At 37.8% G+C, this 21,354-nt stretch overlaps 1 protein-coding gene across 7 annotated transcripts in view; it reads left to right on the top strand.

Moving 5' to 3' along the window:
* Nucleotides 1-21,354, top strand: part of TC2N (tandem C2 domains, nuclear) — a 43,333-nt gene that overhangs the window by 18,134 nt on the left and 3,845 nt on the right. For 3 of the 7 annotated variants that reach the window (XM_087725568.1, XM_087725586.1, XM_087725563.1), the window contains exons 3-11: nucleotides 403-630; nucleotides 5,219-5,389; nucleotides 8,914-9,005; nucleotides 9,553-9,631; nucleotides 11,209-11,309; nucleotides 17,779-17,895; nucleotides 18,039-18,230; nucleotides 19,308-19,422; nucleotides 20,437-20,636. In XM_087725568.1, coding sequence (XP_087581694.1) covers nucleotides 403-630; nucleotides 5,219-5,389; nucleotides 8,914-9,005; nucleotides 9,553-9,631; nucleotides 11,209-11,309; nucleotides 17,779-17,895; nucleotides 18,039-18,230; nucleotides 19,308-19,422; nucleotides 20,437-20,636 — 1,295 coding nt within the window. The remainder of the gene's footprint in view (nucleotides 1-402; nucleotides 631-5,218; nucleotides 5,390-8,913; nucleotides 9,006-9,552; nucleotides 9,632-11,208; nucleotides 11,310-17,778; nucleotides 17,896-18,038; nucleotides 18,231-19,307; nucleotides 19,423-20,436; nucleotides 20,637-21,354) is intronic. The other 4 variants (XM_087725591.1, XM_087725572.1, XM_087725582.1 and 1 more) reach the window with 3 other exon arrangements.

Here is a 21,354-nt window from a genome sequence, read left to right as displayed (position 1 = left end):
TCTCATAGATTGCCATGATATTAGCCCACACTTGTGGCTAGGATGTCCTTAGTGGCTAAAATTGGCCAACTCCAGTCAATTTGGCCCTTTACTCCTTTTCCGGGATACATATATAGCGTAATTATTGGAATTAGGTTTTGTCTGTATTTATAATTTTAAGTAAATTGGTAGTTTACTCTTTCCAAGACCTTTTCTTAACTAGCACTGACAAATAATTGAAATAATCAGTTATAATATTTTAGAACCATTGCAAACTCTCTCAAAAATGATATATTTACCATTAACTGCTCCATATTCCAATCAATATGTTGGAAAACTTTATTTGTCTTTGGTCCTATTAAAATACAAACGATCATGAATTAAGTACTGAATGCATTTGCTTCTTTTTGTATTATATAACAGCATCTCTGGAGAAACAGCCTACAGTTACTGACAAGTATACATCAAAAGTAGTGAGGAAACCTCCTTTGTCTTCTGTGTCCATGAAAAGACAGGTTGGCTGTTCAGAAGATTATCTTCTCTCTAAGTTCCCACCAGATGGCAAAGAAATACCATTTGTAGTTCCTCAGTTCAAACTTGCTTACATCCAGCCTCGGAACCTTGGTAATCCACATCTTGGGGGACAGCAAGGTAAAAAGATGAAAGATGAAATTAATGTGTCTTTTTGAGAGGCTGCTTTTAGATGCATTGGAAAATTGCTTATGCAATTGATTATTTGTTCAAATTGCTAATTGAGACTTAAGATCCAACTATACAGATCAGTGATGGCGAACCTTTTTTGGCTCGTGTGCCATAAGTGGGGGGAGCGCAGGGGGGGCATGTGTGGGCGTACTGCACCAATAATGCAATGTTGCCTACACCCTCCCATGCGCATTCGTGCATACAGGCACTCCCTCCATTTTTTGCATGCTTTTTTCGCCCTTCCCAGAGGCTTTCTAGGAGCCTGGGGAGGGCAAAAACAGTCTCCCGTCCCCCGAAAGCCACCCAGAGGCTTCAGGGACATTCAGGAGGCTTCCCTGAAGCCTCCAGAGCAGTCAAAACGAGCCTCTGAGCAAACCGGAAGTGATTTCCGGTTTGCTTGGAGGGTCATTTTAAGCACTCCGAAGGCTTCAGGGACCTTCAGGAGGCTTCCCTGAAGGCTTCGGTGCAGTCAAAATGACCCTCCAAGCAAACCAGAAGTCCATTCCCGAACTTCCAGTTTGCCCATAGGGCCAGTGTTTTGCATTCCAGAGGCTTCAGCGAAGCTCATGGAGGGCTTCCGGGGGGGGGGGCAGGAGAGGCTATTTTCATCTTCCCCAGGCTCCTATAAATCCTCTGGAGCCTGGGGGGGGGGCGAAAAATGGCTTTTAAAAAGGGTAAAGTCAGCTGGCCAGTACGCGCATGTACGCTAGCCAGCTGACAGGGCAGCGCCTCACGTGTCCTGACAAATGGTTCTGCGTGCCACCTGTGGCACGCGTGCCATAGCTTAGCCATCACTGATATAGATGCACGCAACAAAAAATAATCTTCTATCAGACTAGGTCTTCCTTTGGTTCTCACCTGTCTCCCCTATACATACAGCATTGAAATAGAAGCAGGCCATTGATACCCTTTAACCTTTAATGAATAAAGTAAAAAACAGCTTTTCCCCATGGGCTTTGTTTTATTTTATGTTGTTATTTGTGTCTGATCCTTTTGGATTGTTATCTGTTTTTGACCGTGGCTTAAAAGCTAAAAAGCAAGACCAAAAGTAGTATATTTGTTGTTGCCACAAAGAAGAGGGAGTCAAAATATTCTCCAAAGCACCTGAGGGTAGGACAAGAAGCAATGGGTGGAAACTGATCAAGGAGAGAAGCAACTTAGAACTGAGGAGAAATTTCCTTAAAGTTAGAACAATTAATCAGTGGAACAGCTTGCCTCCAGAAGTTGTGAATGCCCCAACACTGGAAGTCTTGAAGAAGATGTTGGATAGCCATTTGTCTGAAATGGTATAGGGTTTCCTGCCTAGCCAGGGGGTTGGATTAGAAGGCCTCCAAGGTCCCTTCCAACTCTTCTATTGCATTGTATATGCTGTATTGATTTGGTTTGTTTCTAAATTCTATAGTGAATTGTAGGTTGTTAAAGTACATATTTTTTCTTACTGTTTTGGATTATTCTGTGACTTCTTGAAATCTGTCCTAACCCCCACTTGTTAACCTAAAATACATTTCATTTATGATGTCCAAGAAGGAAAATTCCTGTCTTCTACTGAGATTGGTTTTAGTTCTTTTTATTCTTTAAACATGCAGATCAAACTGGTTTTCTTTTTTAAAAAACCTGCTGTTTCTGTCAGATGATAGTTTTTATTCCAACTGCATGACTTAATCTGGATTGGACAATAAAGCAAAGGTCTTGTTTCAGCCAGATATATTTCCCTTCTCATGACAATATGCTCTTTTGTTCATACTTCTGAACTTGCTAGCCTTATTAGTCCCTAGAGTCTGTTGAATGAAAGAACAGAATCTGCCTGCACCTCAAGGACTCCCAGAGCAGAGAATTGTGCAAGCCAGAAGTTTAGAGCACAATGCATTCCTGGAATTACAATCTAAAAAAAAGTCAAATGTTTTGTGTTACTGGAAATTTTAGCTCTGAAACATTTAAGCTATTCTTAAACATAGTTTTAACCACATAACAATGCTAGAATAATTGGCTCGCACATTAAATCTGCACTTATTGTTTTATGATTCAGAGTAGTGCTTCTCAAACTTGGCAGTTTTAAGATCCAACTCCCAGAATTGCCAAGCTAACCATTATGATATATAGAGGATACTTGCAATTCCTTCTTTTTCTGAAATGCTCAATTCTAAGCATAACAAACTGGATCATGAAAGTGAATCTTGTAACCCCTTCGCCTCTTTAATGATAAGAAGAGAAATGAGAACAACCTTGAACAATTTCTAACCATCTAAAATAAGCCATGATCTAAAGTTAACTTTTATATATTAAGTTGCTTAAGTGATTAAGTATAATTTCCGCTTGGTATGAAACAAGATACCAAGGGTGCATCTGAAGAGCAAAGCAACTTACAAGCGTGCTTACTTGTTTGTGTTATTTAGGAACTGCCTAACACCACAAATCTCTTCTGGAGGTGCCCCTCAGATCTATTGCCAGGTTTAAAAATCTAACTGCATGGTTTAATGCCTTTCTGATGAAAGTAGTGAGGCTTTCAGGATTGATGCCAGCCCTTTGAAATAGGCCAAGTCAAGAGACTGGCACTGTAGGGATTCTAGGCATGCTGCTTTATTGGGGTGGGGGGGAGTAGAATAACAGAATCTTGAAAGTGTTTCACTTTGCCGTCTCTCTTATTTCTCTCTTTTAGCAGAAAGAAATCCTGAGGGAGTTATTTCAAATTTCTTCCTCATGCTTTCCATATTTTTTGGACTGAGTTGCTGTTTCACTTCCTTTAACAATTCACGCCTTCCTTGCCCAAAGCATCCCCACATTCCTTTACAGGGAGAGATGGTTACATTGCCTCTTACAAGCTTTCCACAAGGGCTCCCTGTGCACCTAAACAGAAACGTTTTGAGGACTTCACTTGGAAACAACCCTTGCATATCAAATTGAAGGTTCCTTAGTGCTCTCTGAGCTGGGGTGTTTTCTTGTAGATGTTTCATTACACAAACTAGGTAACATCATCAGTGTTTGCAAAGACTAGCACGATCAAGTTACCTAGTTTGGGTAATGAAACATCTTCAAGAAAATTAATCCAGATCAGAGAGCACTAAGGACCGCTGATTTCAACCCTGAGCTACAAATATTCTCCTTTATTGGTATTATTAAGTATCATTTTGTGATACTTGATGCATCTCTTGCTTCTCTCTACAGTCATGGCATTCTTTCCTTGTTTGTTTTCCCCAAATGTTTTTCTTTAATCCACAGAAGCAATTTATGAAAGTCCTAACTATATGTCTATCTTAAAACATCCATACTACTTTTAGACTGAGGCTCCTTCTTGTTCTTTCTGTACCACCCCAAGTTATTTCATGGTTGATAGTCTTTTTGGTAGCCATGGCATTGGTGTGTCAACCTGGTAAACTGTTTTCCTTATAAAAAGATCCTTTCTTTCTTTCTTTCTTTCTTTCTTTCTTTCTTTCTTTCTTTCTTTCTTTCTTTCTTTCTTTCTTTCTTTCTTTCTTTCTTTCTTTCTTTCTTTCCAAAGTCAGTATTGGCCTTCTGCTTGAATCAGGTTTTCCTCACCATCTCGGCCATCTTTGGAAACATTACCATTTTTTGAGTGGAGGGAGAATATCTCTAACACTGAGTTGTTATTTGGACTATTTAGTATCATTTCAGTGGGACCAATGCTTATTCCTTGCTTTCCAAGGCCAATCTTAAAGGGCCAGTGGTGGGTTCCAGCAGCCGCTGCTGCCGGTTCACTCAGGGACACGCCTTGCGTGTGCACTTGATGCATGTTGTGCACGCTTGATGTGTGGTGCTGTGCATGCGTGCGCAGCACAATGAAAATTGCTCTGGGCATGCGCAGAAGTAAAAAACAAGATGGCGGCACTAATGGCGCCACCAGGAGAACCGGTTCAGGGGTGTGGCAGGAGTGGGTCACTACTGGTTCCAGGGACTCATGCCACCAAGCTACTATTAGTTCGGCTGAAGTGGCAGGAGTGGGTCACTACTGGTTCCAGGGACTCATGCCACCAAGCTACTATTAGTTCGGCTGAACCGGTCCGAACAGGTAGGAACCCACCACTGTAAAGGGTATGATCTTCCCTTCGACATTTCTCCAAATGGATAATGGCTGCTGTCAAGCTTTGCTATAGATTGGCCAAACAGCAATATCCAGTCTGTGCTTATACCACAAGATCAATAGCAGCATAGACATCCTTCCTCTGGGTTATTTCTCTACTTGGAGCCAACTCTTCCTCCTCCCCTACAACTCCTGCTGGAACAACCAATTAGTGTAGCTAGTAATGCTTTACAAATGTCAATAATATACCAAATAAGGAACATGCTCTTAATTTTCCCCAACTTTTAAAATGTCTAATATCAATATGGAAGTACTTGACTCTACTAGCAGTTTTTATTTTTGTGAATATTTTATATTAAAATACTGATTTCTATATAGCCATGAAACATAGGAAAAAGAAACATGTTTTTTAAAATCTGTTTTAGGTTGACCACCTTCTCATATTTTACATATAATTTCAGTTCAGTGTTGATTTGCTTAATAATATATCATACTTTTCAGGTTCGGTGGTAACATCTTTCAGTGATCGGAAAGCAGAACTTTCCAATATATACCATCAAAGACCTGCTGATGTGGTGTATAACCCATTCTATATGCAACTGCCACCTCTTTCTCCAGATATCAGTCAAGGCCACACAGAAAAAATGGTGAACAAGAGATTATATGGGTCAGGTAAAAGATTTCATCAGTTGCAACACCATGTGTTTCCCCATTTTAAAGAATAGTATTAAAAGACAGCAGACATGAATTCTGCCTTTTTATATTAGTTGTGAATAAAATAAGCCTACATTAAATTAGGAAAATAAATGTCCTAAAAATTATTTTCCACAACCAGACTAATATTTTTCTATATGTTTATGTGTCTATTTTTGATTGTTTTCCCAAATAGCCTTCCATTCAGGCTGCCCCTATTAGTAGAATTCTGTATTTTGGTCTTTCAGGTTATTCTTGTATTTGTATTCAGTTCTTGGGCAAGACATTCAAGCACTTTATTACACTAAAGCTACATACTCTAGGTACAAAACTCTAAAAGGAAGAAGAACAAGTTCATTTAAAGAGCAGCTTTACCTGAGGGGATAAATCTGTGTGGTATTTATATGGACTGCATTTCTTTAGAGCAAAAGCAGAAGCTACAGATATTGTCTAAGGAAGAAAATAGTTTAAGGATTATCACTATTTGACATAGACCAACCAGGTGAACTACAGAAAAGTCCATGCCCAATTGAATGGTTTTGTTTTAGGGAATTAACCAATGAGTAGTTTTTTACAAGCATACTGTAACACTTTAGAGCCAGTTTGGTGTAGTTGTGTTATTTTAAGAATTTTGTACTGAAATAGAAATAAATTTGCTGTGTTTTTGCTATTGGAACCAAGTTTAGATATTATGTGGGGCCTTGCCTTTGATTTTTTTAAACTGCTACTTTCATACTACTTTCTGGCCTTTAGTTGGGTTGCTTTCCTTACAAATATTTTCCAGCTTAGCTAGTATAGCAGTAATCACAGATATGTGCCTATGCTAGTTTAGATTGGTTGGAGTGATGTGTGAGTGGAAAATTGAAAGGCAATACATTAAACACAAAGACAGACAGAAGAAGGCTGGTTGTATCTGCATGACTGCCAGTCTTCCTGCTAGGTTATTTGGCATGGGATTTGGCATAGGAAAGTAAGATATTTGGCATAGGAAAGTAAGAAGTATGTAAGCTGCTGTAGCATTGTACCATGCAAACAGTGTATGTCTCCATCCAGCCACCTCATTCTCATGTCATCCCCTTCTTCTTTTGCCCTCAGTCTTTCCCAGCATTAGGCTCTTCTTCAGTGAGTCCTTCCTTCTCATTAGGCAGCCAAAGTATTTGAGTTTCATCTTCAGGATCTGGCCTTCTAGAGAGCAGTCAGTGTTGATCTCCTCTAGAACTGACCGATTTGATCGCCTTGCAGTCCAAGGGACTACCAGGAGCCTTCTCCAGCTCCATAGTTTAAAGGCCTCAATTTTTGGCACTCAGCTTTTCTTATGATCCAACTTTCACAGCCATACATTGCAACTGGGAAAAACATAGCCTTGACTATACGCACTTTTGTTGGCAGGGTGATGGCTCTGCTTTTTAGTATGCTGTCTAGATTTGCCATAGCTTTCCTCCCCAGAAGCAAGTGTCTTTTAATTTCTTGGCTGCAATCCCCATCTGCGGTGATCTTGGAGCCCATAAAAATAAAATTCTCTCACTACCTCCATTTCTTCCCCTTCTATTTGCAAGGAATTGAGAGGGCCGGATGCCACAATATTAGTTTTCTTAACATTGAGTTTCAAGCCAACTTTTGTATATCTATAGTAGATACTTTTTTATACAGTACATGCATGTCCTTATTAGACTGACTTAAACTCAGATGTTGCTAATGCTATTCAGGCTGTATAAAATTATTTAAATATCCATAGAACATGAACTGGGGTGATTGGTTGAACTTTAATTTACTGTTTGCATACTGTTGTGTCTTTCTGATGCTGAGTGTCTGAATGCAGGTAAAAATGCGGAGTCTTCATGTTGGTCTGGACAATCTTGTTGCAATTTTGGGCACATGTCTTCCGCATAGCCTTGAAGAACTGGCTCGCCCGTCAGGCCTGGGGATAAGGACTGTTACCCCGCCCGAATGTAGTATGCATGTTGTTTGCTATTTTATTATGTGTTGTAATCTCAATGTTGTATTCCCCCCTCCCTTGGTTTGCTGTGAGCCGCCCTGAGTCCCCTCAGGGAAAAGGGCGGCCTACAAATACAAATAAAACCATATAAAACCATATGTCAACTTTTTATATGCCCTGTTAAAATTTAAAAAGTATATTTAAAAATCCTAAGCTGAAGACTTTTGTTTTCATTCCTTGCTCTTGATTCTGCTGTTTAACTTTTGCTGACTTAGTTCTTGGGGGCGGGGGTTAAGCTTTTTCAGACTTGCTTGCTGCTCCTAGAGCTACAACAGGACTTCTTGTTAGCTTCTTGCGTTTTTTGCTTCTTGCCATTGCAATCTTGTGCCAGAGAGTCATATCCATTCATACAGGGGTTAAAGTGTGGCTCTCTTTGCCTTCTGTTACCTTCTTGGCAGGGAAAATTTAAGGGAATGCAAGGGATGAAAAGGAAAACTATCATAAAGCTGGGTAGAATCTGTTTCTAATAAAAGATTCAACCTCTGCTTGTCTTTTCCCCATGTTGTTTTTGTTTTGTTGGCAATTATTGTATGTTTCCAGTTTTGTCTGTACTAGCAGTCAGCATAGACCTACTGTACTGGCCTACTGTTGCAACACTAAATAAAAATCAGGGAACAAAGCTCTGATCTTCTATTGCCATTGTTTGCTACTGTTAACATTGGAAACCAGGAAGAATCTGTCTAGGGAGATTCTCAGTCATCCATGACACGGCTGTCCCAAAAGTGCTTTTTCAAGAGGCAACTGGAAAGTCCAGTTGCTTCTTGAAAAAGCACCTTTGAGACAGGAAGAATCTGGTAGCACCTTTTTCTGACTAGCAGGTTATATTGGAAGGCATAAGCTTTTGTGAGCTACAACTCACTTTATCAAACACTTCTGCTGTAAAAGTCTGTAGAGATTCTCAGTCATCCAGGTCATGGCTGTCCCAAAGGTGCTTTTTCAGGAGACAACTGGACTTTCTTGTTTTTCCTTTGAAGACATTTCACTTCTCATCCAAGAAGCTTCTTCGGCTCTGAGCAGGATAATGGGGAATGGAAGGATTGATATTCCTTGCAGATATCTGGTCATTTGCATCCTTTTAGAGGGTCGTTGAAGCACTTGCAGGCTTATGTGTGTCCTCAGGGTCACCTGAGTAGTGCTCCTGGTTCCGGTAATCTGCAGTTTTTCTGTGGAAATCCAGAGAAAGGATTTTTTCTCTGAAAATTGTGCTGTAGCTCAAGAAAGTTCATGCAGCTTAATGATATTTGTTAATAGGAGAAGATGCTACCAGACTCCTCCTGATTTTTTCCAGAGTTAGACTTGTCTGTTTTTAGGAAGTGATAGCAATTGCTCACTTGATTATGAATCAAAGTAATGTATGAAATTTTATAACATTTTATAGCAACATCATATCAAACCCATTCCGGTATAGTATTTTTTTCAAATTTAACATTTTTATTGAGTTATAAAATATTGTATAGAATTTTAAAAAAAACTAAACTGCTCTTGACATTTCTGTTTGTTTTTTCAGTATGTGACTTAAGAAGTAGCACATTGCCTTGCTCTTCCTCTTTAAGTCAATCTATGTTTGATCTTACAAGCCCACCCCACCGATTTATTCAGGTAAATAAGTGTTATTTAGTTTTATTAATAATTGTAAATGATTGATTACAGGTACTCTTTGACCTATCCCCACCAATGAAACTGGAATTTCAGTTTGCCGAATGATGTGGCCGTTAAGTGAATCATCATGTGACTGGATCCAATTTTGTGACCACTTTTACTGCAATCATTAAGCAAATCATGTGGTTGTTAGGCGAATCACTTGTTTTTAAACAAATCTATCTTCCCCAATTGACTTTGCTTTTCGAAAGCCAGCTAGAAAGGTCACAAATCACGATAGCATAACTAAGATACTGCAACTGTCATAAATACAAGCCAGTTGCAAAGTGCCTGAATGACTGCAGGGGTAGTGCAATGGTTGTAACCTTGAAGACAAGTTGTGAGTCACTTTTTCTGAGTCTGTCATAACTGAATTGTTGTTAAACAATCAGTCATAAGTTGAGAGCTACCTGTAATTCCTTAATATATTTCAATCTCACAGCTAGGTCTGTATTTCCTTGTTCTTGTTTTGTTTTTTATTAACTAATCAGGCTTTCTTTTTTCCTAGAAGAAATATGATTCCGCCTCCAGTACACTAAGCAGCATCTCCTCCAGAAAGAATTCACAAGGTAGTAACAGGAGTTTAGGTAATGAGCACTATTTTCTTGTCTGTCTTCTGGTAGAAATCTGGCAAACTGGCCTCATATGATGAGAGGGGTCTGTGAAGTCCAGAAATACCTGGTACAAGCAGGCTATAGATGTAGGCCAATGTAGGTCCTACATTATGTTTTTATAAAATCAAAATATATTTTGACTTAGAAGTTCCAGAATTTCTGTTATACTTCTTTTTCTAGCTTTGTTAGAAGTGGAAGTTACACTGGTATCTTAATGACAGTTAAAAATAGACTTCACCAGAAGAAAAATATGGGTTGGAATAGCCTTAAGCCTTAACTTAAGTTGATTGAACCCAACAAATATAAGACCTAGTTAAAATATGTTGCATTACTTCCTAGACTACAATATTTGATATAATAAATAGAAGCATATGGTACACATTTTTAATACTCTGTATTAAAAAAAGAAAGAAACTCTCTCCCTTTAATGAAAAGCTAATATATCCAGAGTAGAAAAATTTCATAAAAGTGGTTTGCTGATCTCCTTATTCTCCACATAGAAACTTGTTTACCTATGCAAACTCAAATATGTAACTACAATATGAATTGGTACAAATGTGGAATGGCTTAACCATATAATCCCTTCAAAAGCCAATCCAAAGTCATTGGAAATTCTGAATGGTTAGGGCACGGATGTCAAACTTGTGGTGTCACATTGCCATCACGTGACATTTCACGACATTTTTTCCATTCGTGGAGCTGGGGTGGGCTTGGCCTGCATGGGACACATCTGGCCCACAGGCTGCCAGTTTGACACTCCTGGGCTGGGGAAAATGCGGGCCAAGGACTGGGAAAATCCACTGAAGCAAAAAAAAACACCTCTGTCTATAGGAAATAGGCAAATATTGAGGTTACCACGTAGAAAATAAAAGGATTAAGAGAATGAAATGCCATGTCAAGTTGAAGCTCATAAAATCACTGCTCCAAAGCTGACAGCAAGGAAGAAAACATTTTATTAGTGTAAAGAAATATTCCTCAGACTGCACTGGAGTGAACTTCATTGAACGTGTTTTTGATGCAGTGCATCCTATCTTAAGTCATCCTTGCTCAGAATTCTGGGAATTACAATCCTACTGCATCTGAAAAATGGCAGGTTGGCGAAGATTGCTGTAGACTTTAAAAAGTACTTTCAGAAACCTAGCATGGTACATTGTTTTAGATTCATTTGCCTGTTCCTGTTCCTTTTAGCATAAACTTTGCTTGACAGAATGATACAACACTGGTGAAAGGGTTAATCTGTCTGGTTCTGCCAGTGCAGGTGTATGCTGAAGAATGTTGGCAACCCACTATCTTGTTAATGTAGTTTTGAAAACACTTTTTATGATGCATTAAGGCAGGATTAACCATAAACAGCTGAAACACTGACAAATTTGATTTCTATCAAACACATGTATTTCCTTATACATAACAGCTGGCATATCCTGGCAGTAGGGAGAAATATTTTAGTAATGAGAACAGATTTTTTTTTAAAGTCTGACTTTACTGGATAAACTAATGTTTTTTCAGCCTTTGAGAACAAGTTCCAAAAGTGTTTTTGGATTTATCTCCAGATACAATTACATTATCAGGTGATGAAAGAGAATTTGGCAGGCTGAACGTGAAGGTGTGCTACCTTTTTCCTGTAGAACAGATATGGATCACCATCTTGAAAGTAAGTAATCCTAAAAAGCATTCAGTTACTGGTTCTTCGCATTTAAAAGTTTTTATTTTCCATTTTCCATTTTCATACACTCACATATATACTGTGCATAGCTGGCGCCATACAACATTAAACAATAATCGCAGCAATTCCTCTTGTCAACAATACCCCCCAAAATACAAACCCAATATAGCTCCTCCACTCTCCCTACACCTCTTTCTTCCACCCCCCTCCAACATTCTATCTTCCCTCCATCATCCCCCTCTACCCTACTTCTTCTCCCCCTCTACCACTCCTCTCTCCCGATCCACTCCCTCCCTTCCTTCTCGCCCTCCCTCCCATCCTCTCCCCCGTCCCTCTCTACCCGTCTTTCTTCTATCCCACTCCTCCTCCCCTTGGTGTATTTCCACTATATGTCAGTGTACTTAACTTATCCTATTTTTACAGAGAAATTATAGAAAAACAGTATACATGTGAAGTCACATTACACTGAAATCTAACCTAGTATATATCCCTCCCTCCCCTCACCCTCCCCCCCAACCCCCCATCTCCCTCCCCCCTGACTTCCCAGAGCCCGTACATGGTATAGATTTTTAACAAACACAGTCTAAAATATATTGAGAAAGAAAAAAATATTTTAAAAAGGTTAATAACATCTCTACATTGATCTTAGCTTCTTCTTGCTAAACTAACTTTAAACAATTTAAATCATTCCTGATCTTAAGCATAGGCTATCTGGAATTTCTTAGTCCTGTATTTGTTTTGTATATAGTCAATCCATTTTTTCCAGTCTCGTTTATATCTCTCATTTGAATGATCTTTAAGATATGCCGATATTTTAGCCATCTCGGCTAAATTTGTAACTTTCAATGTCCAGGCAAGTTGTAGGCAAGTCTTCCTTCTTCCAATATTGCGCCACCAACAGTCTTGCTGCCGTTATTAGGTACAGAATCAAGTTAGTCTCTACCACTGTAAAATCAGTACTTATACCTAGTAAAAATAACTGAGGAGTAAACTTTATCCTTCTTTTAAAGATATTTTGCATAATCCACCATATTTTTATCCAAAATGCCTTAACCTTTTGGCAGATCCACCATATATGAAAATATGTAGCATCGAGAGAACCACATCTCCAACATTTAGGCTGTAAATTCGGATACATAGAAGCCAGCTTTTTAGGATCTAAATGGCATCTATAGAACATCTTATAAAATTTTTCTCTCAAGTTTTGAGCTTCTGTAAATTTCACATTTCTTACCCAGATTCTTTCCCATGTATCCAATATTATTGGTTCTTCAATGTTTTGAGCCCACTTTATCATGCAATCTTTAACTAATTCTGTTTCCAAATCCATCTGTATTAATACATTATATATCCTCTTTATATGCATTAAGCTTTGATCTCTTATTTGTTTAAACAGATTATCCTCAACGTGGATAAAACCAATTTTTTGATCTATTTTCCACCTGGCCTGTAATTGCCCATACTGGAACCATGTTTGAACTACCTTCTCCTCTTTTAATACCTCTAAAGATTTTAGTTGTAGTACCCCACTTTCCAAAATGAGAAGCTGTAGGTAATTCTATCCTGTTTTTGTGCTATATTCATATTTTCAATTGCATGTCTAGGAATTGCCCACATGGGTATCTTGTCATTTAATTTATATTGGTATTTTCTCCAGACCCGCAGTAAAGCATTTCTTAAAATATGACTTTTAAAATTCTTGTCCACTTTTTTGTTGAATAACAAGTAAGCATGCCACCCATATACCAGATTGTATCCCTCAATATTCAATATTCTATCATTAGTTAAATGAGTCCAATCACTAATTACAGATAGCGCCACTGCATCATAATATAGTTTTAGGTTAGGTAATTTCAAGCCTTCTCTCTCACGTACATCTTGCATTATTTTCAGCTTTACCCTCGGCTTCTTTCCTGCCCATAAAAATCTGTTGATACCCTTCTGCCATTCTAAAAGATTCGCATCTTTTTAAAGTATGGGTAACATTTGGAAGAGAAATAAATTTTTTAGTAAGATGTTCATTTTCACTGCCGCTATCCTACCCAGCAAAGATAAGTGCAATTTCTCCCATTTTTTCATCTCTATCTGTATACTATGCCAAAGTGGTTCATAATTATGCTTATATAGTTTCCCATTTGAAGTTAAAATATTAACTCCAAGATATTTGACTTTTTTGACTACCTCACATCCTAGCATCCCTCCTAGTTCTTCCTTTTGTTTAGTATTCATATTTATAGCTAATATTTTTGTTTTTCCTAAATTTATTTTAAAACCAGACACTCAACCATATTGATTAATCCTATTCATTAAAACCATACTGGATTCCTGTGGTTGTTCCAATATTATGACCAAGTCATCTGCAAAAGTGCGCACTCTGTATTCTTGCTGCCTAATCTTGATCCCTTTTGGACCATCCAAGCCCCGTATTTTATTCAACAATACTTCCAGAGTTATAATAAACAATAGTGGGGACAAAGGACAGCCCTGTCTTGTATCTTTTCCAATTTTAAAAGAATCTGTTAAACTTCCATTGACTATGATTTGTGCTGTTTGCTGTTGGTATATTGCTTTAATTGACTGTAAAAAACTGTCTCCTATCTGCATTTTTTGCAGTATCTTCAACAAAAATTCCCAGTTAACTCGATCAAAGGCCTTCTCAGCATCCAAAAATATGAACGCAGCAGGAATTTGGTTGTTCTTTCCCAAATATTCTAATGCATTAATAATTAATCTAATGTTACTTTTCATCTGTCTCCCCTGTATAAAACCTGTTTGGTCGGTGTATATCAATTGTTGAATAACCAGCATTAACCTATTTGCTAGTATTTTAGTAAAAATTTTATAATCTACATTGAGTAATGAGATAGGTCTATAATTTTTTGGTTGGGTAGTATCTTGATCTTCTTTGGGTATCAAAGATATAAACGCTGTCTTCCAAGATGGAGGCACCGTACCTTCCGTTTGAATCTTATTAAATAATTCTCTAAGAGGTTCTACCATTTCTAACTGTAAATTTTTATAGTAAACAGCTGTCAAACCATCTGTACCTGGTGCTTTCCCTAACTTTAGTTGCTTAATTACCTGCAAAATTTCCCCTGAGGTTATTGGTTGGTTCAATTTTTGCCTGTGCTCTTCTCTAACTGAGGGTATTTTCTCTTTGTCTAAATATTTGTCTATATCTAAACCATTAATTTTATCCCCTTTATACAATTCTGTAAAGAATTCCCAAAATGGCTTTTGAATCTCCTCCTGTTGAAACGCCTCCTTCCCTCTGTAGGTCAGTTTAGATATATTTCGAGTTTTCCTTCTTTTCCTAATCTGATAAGCCAACCATCTGCCAGGTTTGTTTGCGTTACAAAAAGTATTGTGTTTTGCATATAATAAACTAGTGGCTACCTGGTCAGAGATCAACATGTCAAATTGAGATTTTAATATGGTGATTGCTTCCTTAACCTTTGTATCACCTGGATTCATTGTTAACTCCAACTCTTTCCTCTTAATTTCCTCTTCCAATTCTGTTCATTTTAGTCCTTGTTTATATCTATGTGCTTTATTTATATTCATCAGCACTCCTCTCATATATGCTTTGCTTGCATCCCATACAAATTCCATAGGTGTACCCTTATTCATATTCAAAATGAAGTATTCAGATAACAATTTTTTACAATCATTAATATACTTTTCATATCTAAATAAGTTTTCATTCAATCTCCAAGACCTTCTTGCCTGCACTGCCCTTCCCAATTCCATCCAAACTGGGTTATGATCCGAAAGGACCCTAGCTGCAATCTTTGTCTTCTTCACCCTAGAAAGCAAATCATTAGTGATTAGTATAAAATCAATCCTTGAAAGGGATTGATGTCTATCAGAAAAGAAAGTGAAATCACATTCCTCTGCGTTTCTTTCTTGCCAAATATCTCTCAATTCAAAGTTATCCATCATGTCAAAAAAAGATTTGGGTAGCTTTGCTCGCATCTTAGTATTTGGGTGAGAGGTCTTCTTATCTCTTTTAGTGTCTATCACACCATTCCAATCACCCACTAATATACAAGACCTATAGTCCCACTGTACTAATTTAGCATGAAGATTTCTATAGAATCCGTCTTGCTGTTGATTAGGAGCATAAATTCCCAAGAGTAATGTCTTTTTCCCTTCTAAGATTAGATCTAACGCAATATATCTTCCAAAGGAATCTGCTTCAATTAATTCAGCTTTGATGTCTTTTCTTAAGTATACAACTATACCATTTTTCTTTTCCATAGCAGAAGCTACAAAATGTTGACCAAGTTTTGAGTTAATCAAATATTTTTGATCAGTTGATTTGATATGAGTTTCTTGCAAACAAATTATATCATTCTTAAACTGTTTAAGATAGTGAAATATTTTCTTTCTCTTCTGTGGAGAATTCAGTCCATTGACATTCCATGTTAGAATCTTAGTTGTCATCTTTGGTTACCTGAAGCTTTTTTAGAGCCTCCTGCATGGCCTGTTTAACCTTTGGCCTAGCTCCTCCCACGGCTTCTGAGCTTGTTGCTGTAACTCCTTGATCGATGGCCGGTGATTGTTGAGGTTGTTGCCTTTTAGCTTGTTTTTCCATTCGTCTGGTAGTCATACGGCTAGGTCTTTGTTCCATAACACCTTGCCCTTCTGGGGAGGGGAGATGGTACATCTTGTCTGGTAGTTGTGTGGTTTGCTGTCTGTCTTGTCCTTCTAGTGATCTTTCTCCAGATCCAGATTGTGCAGGGTGTCCCGCCTTCAAAATATTGTGATAAAATCTCGAGCTTTCCATACGGAGTTGAGACGATATCTTTGCTTGTCAAATGTAAATATAATATCAAATGGTGTATCCCATCAGTACTGTATCTGACGGTTTCTGAGTTCTTCCACTAAAAAAGCATAGTCTCTCCTGGCTCTTAGCATTTGAGGTGGTATTTCTTTCAAAACAGTCAAATCCTGGCCCCCAATTTGGAGCCTAGTGTTATAGGACTCTTGTAATATCATATTTCTGAACTCTCTTGTTACTGGTTCTTCAATGGTTCCATTTGGGGCACTTGTGGGGAAAAAATCTAGTTTATACCCTAAACTCAGCTGTTAGGCAAGAGCCATTAGGCTGACAACCACAGTTCTAAAAACCACAATGGTTCTATTTGCTATTGAATAAACACTGTACACTTACTGCACAGATTCAAATTAAGCAGACAAATAATATGTGCAGCTTTTTTAAAATTTTGTCTCACCCTACTTTAATTTCATGTTATCCAGGTTTCATTCAAGACTGGTGCATTTGGCTCCTGCATGAAAAAATAGAAGCATCCACTGGAAAGCTTAATAAATTGTTTTAAATGATAACCATTCTAAATAAAACAATGAAAATATGTGTGAGATTTTCATTAATTATTATGCATAACTTCCCAAAACCCCATTCAGTTCCTCTTTTTGCTGATATAGAAACACACATACACATACACACTCACAGGCAGCCCCATCTACTGTATCGTTCTTTGTGTAATCCCATACACATCCTGAGTACCACATCCTGGGAACAATAAGACATTTTTTATTTTTATTTATTTATTGAATTTGTACAATTGCCTGTCTCACCAACTGTGACAGTGGGCAGGCGCAATCATATAAAACACCAACTGTAAAAATAAATATGTTTTAAAAAATCATCATCACACACACAGACATACACACACACACAAACACAAACAGACCCCTTGTGTGAAGGGAGGATATAATTCCTCCACTCAACAATGGCTCCATCTAACAAGTCTTAATGGACAGTGGCACTTTTTATGATATATATTAGCATCATTATTGATCTAGCTAGATTTTTATTAGCAATAGAGGAAACACCATACAAACTGCTTTATACTGAGTTGGAACATCTTCCATCACATCTACTCTGGATATAGACGTAAAACTAGAATTGTGTTCAAAGTACAATCCCTGATTCCCAGGAAAAAAACTATAGGAAAATGTATTTTACCCCTGCGCGATCTCAGTTGACAGGAAATGCATGAAATCCTTTTATTTGAAAATGAAAGGAATTGAATTGAGACTGTATGTACAGAGTACATCTTTAGACATAACATTATTTGGAAAGAGAGTACTTTGTGCTTTAACCTACTTCAATTCATTATAATTTTTATTGTGTTAATTCATGATTATTAACTATTCTGTATTCATGAAAGTATGAGAAAGAGGCATTATTGTAACGTATATCTTAGACAGCCAGTATTAAACCACTTTTTCAGCAATAATTATTTAAAGCAATAATTTGAATTGGCAACATTGATGGTTCAGTTGCTTTGAGATTTTATGAAGTTGAAGAACCATATTTTATAGTAAGATGAATGGTAATGTTAATCATAAATAAAGCAAATGGACAGAAGGAGACTAAGCATGTAGTTGTGTTTTCCTAGTTTGCATTGTTTAATTTTCAATTTTGTAGTGCAAAGATTTGAACTGGTCATCTACTTGTGAAGAACACCCTCAAATTTCCATCAAAGGAATCCTCACCCTACACAAACCAGTGCAGTTCAGATGTTTAGCAAAAGAAGCTTCCAATGTAAGTGGCACTTAAAAAAAAACAAAATCTATTTCAAAATTCTTCTATTTATAATATGTGAATTGATAAAAGCAGAGAGACGAGTGATTATGGAAAGGATTTTCCCCCCCCAAATATCACATTTGACTGTCGCTTGCTTCTAGGACATCCAGTTCATGGAAACCTTTGTGTTTGCTATTAAACTGCAACTTCTCCAGACTGCAAGACTTGTGTTCAAAGTACAATCCCTGATTCCCAAGAAAAAAACTATAGGAGAATGTATTTTATCCCTGCGTGATCTCAGTTCACAGGAAATGGATTATTGGCTGATGATAACACCTCCTTCCAAAGCTTCAGTAAGTTAAAATATCCCAAGGATTCTTGAAGGGAATACATGGGGCTTTATGCAGGAACAGAAATCTAGAATTGGTTTTTGTTGGGTCCTTTTGTTTACATTCATTGATTCTTCCCTGCTTCTGTCAGGAGCCCCCAATGCTGGGAGGAGGGAGAAAAAAGAGGTCTCTTACTTGTAGCCTCTAACAGCTAAGTCTTCCACACTTGTTTCTCCCATTGTCAAATTGCAACCTGTTCCTTTTCATCTAGAGTTAATGTCTGAAAAATTATAAACAGGGTGCAAAGCTTAGAATTCTTTAGATGTTGCAACTCCTTCTTCCCCTTCACCTGTTATAAATTCATCTCCATCCTAGATATAAATTCACAATAGCTTTATATCTCTAATAGTAGTTTTTATTCATAGACTGGTTTATGTAACAATTTGGCCTGTTTCGAAAAGGATGGCCTTAATAAGTCTGTTGATTTTCTCTGGTCTGGCCTACCTTGAACAGCTGATATCTCCACAAGAAAATTAAAACTATAATTTCTTGAGATAGCCTACAGTGAGAGATTCTTACAAGGCAGTTACCCTCTTTCATTTACTCTATGAATCATAGAAGTATTTGTCTGCTCCGGAGGGCCTCCAGGGGGGGCGAGGGAGGCTCTTTTCGCCCTCCCCAGGCTCCTATAAATCCTCTGGAGCCTGGGGAGGGCGAAAAATGGCTTTTAAAAAGGGTGAACTCAGCTGGCCAGTGTGCGCATGTGCACTGGTCAGCTGACAGGGCAGCGCCTCGCATGCTCTGACAAATGGTCCGCGTGCCACCTGTGGCACACATGCCATAGGTTCGCCATCCTGGCAATAGGGTTTTTTAAACATCCCAATCTTGATTCTGCCAAATTTGGAAGGATTCGATTTATAATTCTATAGCATACAAAAGTAGCATTATCTGGTATTTAAAAAAACATAGAGCTACTGTTTGATTAAACTGATGTTTCTTTGTCAAAATGGAAGGTCTGATCTTTTCACTTCACACCTGTGTAACAAAATGTTGGCTAAGAAGAAGATGGACCATTTATTTGCTCTTTGACTCTCTGTGCAGGTGTGTTCTGCAGAATTGAAAATAGGCACCTGTTTTCAAGCAGTAAACAGCCGGATCCAGTTGCAAATCCTGGAAGCTCAGAACCTTCCAAGTTCATCCACACCATTGTCTTCAAGTAAATACTATAGTCTTATTGGTCAAATTCCATGAACTAGAGCACGTTTAAATACAAAACCAGACATCTCTGTGTGGCTGCTATTGTTCCTTTATGATTGTATAATGGCTTTTATATAAAGGCATGACATATCTTGATTTACTATCTGGGCTTCTCACATACATAAAAGTAAAACTAAAAAGAAGCCATTTCTTCTGCATCCTGTCAGTTGATCCTTTCTGTTTTAAAATATGCTTCCTTAAAGCCCGTTATTTAATATTCAAATACGCTTATAGCAGGGGTGAGTTGCTGCCGGCATTACTGCTGGTTCGCAACCCGCATGCAACATGCACATGCGCTCTTCAATGTAAATTGTTCTGTGCGCGTGTGCAGAACAATTTACAGTGAACTGCGCACGCACATTCAACAAAATCTAAAATGGCAGTGGCCAAGCGGCAGGGAGGGAATCAGTTCAGGGTTGTGGCAGGCCTGGGTTGCTGCCCATTCTGCAACCCAGGCCTGAATTCCACTACCGATTCGGCTGAACCGGCAGCAACCCACCTCTGGCTTAGAGGTTTGAGTAGATTTATACAGGTATGGGGATGTTGCAGTCAAGATAGCAATAGGCTGCATTTTCTGTTACACTCATTGACTGACATGGAGAAATTTAACAGGGAAAACTCCATCGTCCAGAAAGCTTTCATTAGGAAATAGTCTCACTTCAGAAAGTATGTCAGTGGGCCAAAAAGCAACAAAGCTGCACTTTAAGTAGAAAGGTGAATTCCATTGGTTTTTCTAACAGTCTAATACTGGGAACTGAAGCTGCTTTCCAGTGAGCAGAGTCTTGTTTCCAAAGGTTGAGGAGTGAATGTCTATGCCTTAAAATGCATTCACCCTCTCCTGGGTGTGTGTGTGTCCCTCTCTCCCCATTTGCCAATCGTATTATAATTAACAATAACATATTCTTTCACTTTTGGATTTCAAACTTCACACAGTGAAAACATTCCTCCAAAAATGTTGTTAATTCTACCGTAGATTTTTTTGTAAAGATTGTGATGCTCAGCACTGAAGGATTGGTTGATAAGAAAAAAACTCGTTTGCTGAAATCTACTAACAGTCAAGTAAAATGGGGAGAAACCCTGATGTTTCCTGTGAGCCAGAATGAACATGGAATAAACTTTCTCATCAAACTCTACAGTAGAAGCTCAGTGAGAAGAAAACATTTCTTGGGACAGGTTAGTCCCCCCTCTCATGACACCCAATGCAAAAGTTTCTGAATTCTAAACTTAAAATGTATGTAGACCATGAATTTTGCTTTTTACCCCCGCCAAAAAAAATGTTACCATTAATATAATCCTGATTGAAATAAAACAGGAATAGGAAGCCTGAAACCCTCCAGATTTTGCTGAATATTGTCTAGCCAGTTGATATTCAGAAATTTCTTTAAATATGGATTTAATTTCATTGCTATATCTTTTAAAAAATTTATCTCATTATGAATAAATAATTTTGTACCATAAACAATTTCCTCTTATGCAACTTTATATCAGAAATCTCAGATTTACAACTAATTGTCAGAAGATACAAATTTCCATTCCATTCCATTCTATAAATTGTCAGGAAGTATAAATTTGTGAATAGTTCAAAAGCCACATCCATCCATCCATCCAACACAAAACTATAGATATCATAAATTGAATTCAATAAAGCTAAATTTTGAAGGTAAGTTATTTGTAGATTTTACAGATGGCATGACATAAAATACAATACCTAATAGAAAATAGAAATGATATTCAAAACAATCTTAATAAGCTAGAAGAATCACTATTAGAAAGAGAATGCAATTTTATAGGACACAGGTAAAGTATTATTAGGAGATAAAGATTAAATGCTACGAAGGTATTGAAGCAGAAATCTCCAGATCATGGAATGTAAAAATTTCAGCCTATGTAA

The sequence above is a fragment of the Thamnophis sirtalis genome, unplaced genomic scaffold, assembly GCF_051295495.1.
Source record: "Thamnophis sirtalis isolate CommonGarterSnake01/CBP01778 unplaced genomic scaffold, rThaSir2_p1.2 scaffold_1, whole genome shotgun sequence".
In the NCBI taxonomy this organism is placed as follows: domain Eukaryota; kingdom Metazoa; phylum Chordata; class Lepidosauria; order Squamata; family Natricidae; genus Thamnophis; species Thamnophis sirtalis.
The sequence above is the reverse complement of the archived record's forward strand: the minus strand, read 5'-3'. Positions and strand labels throughout refer to the sequence as shown.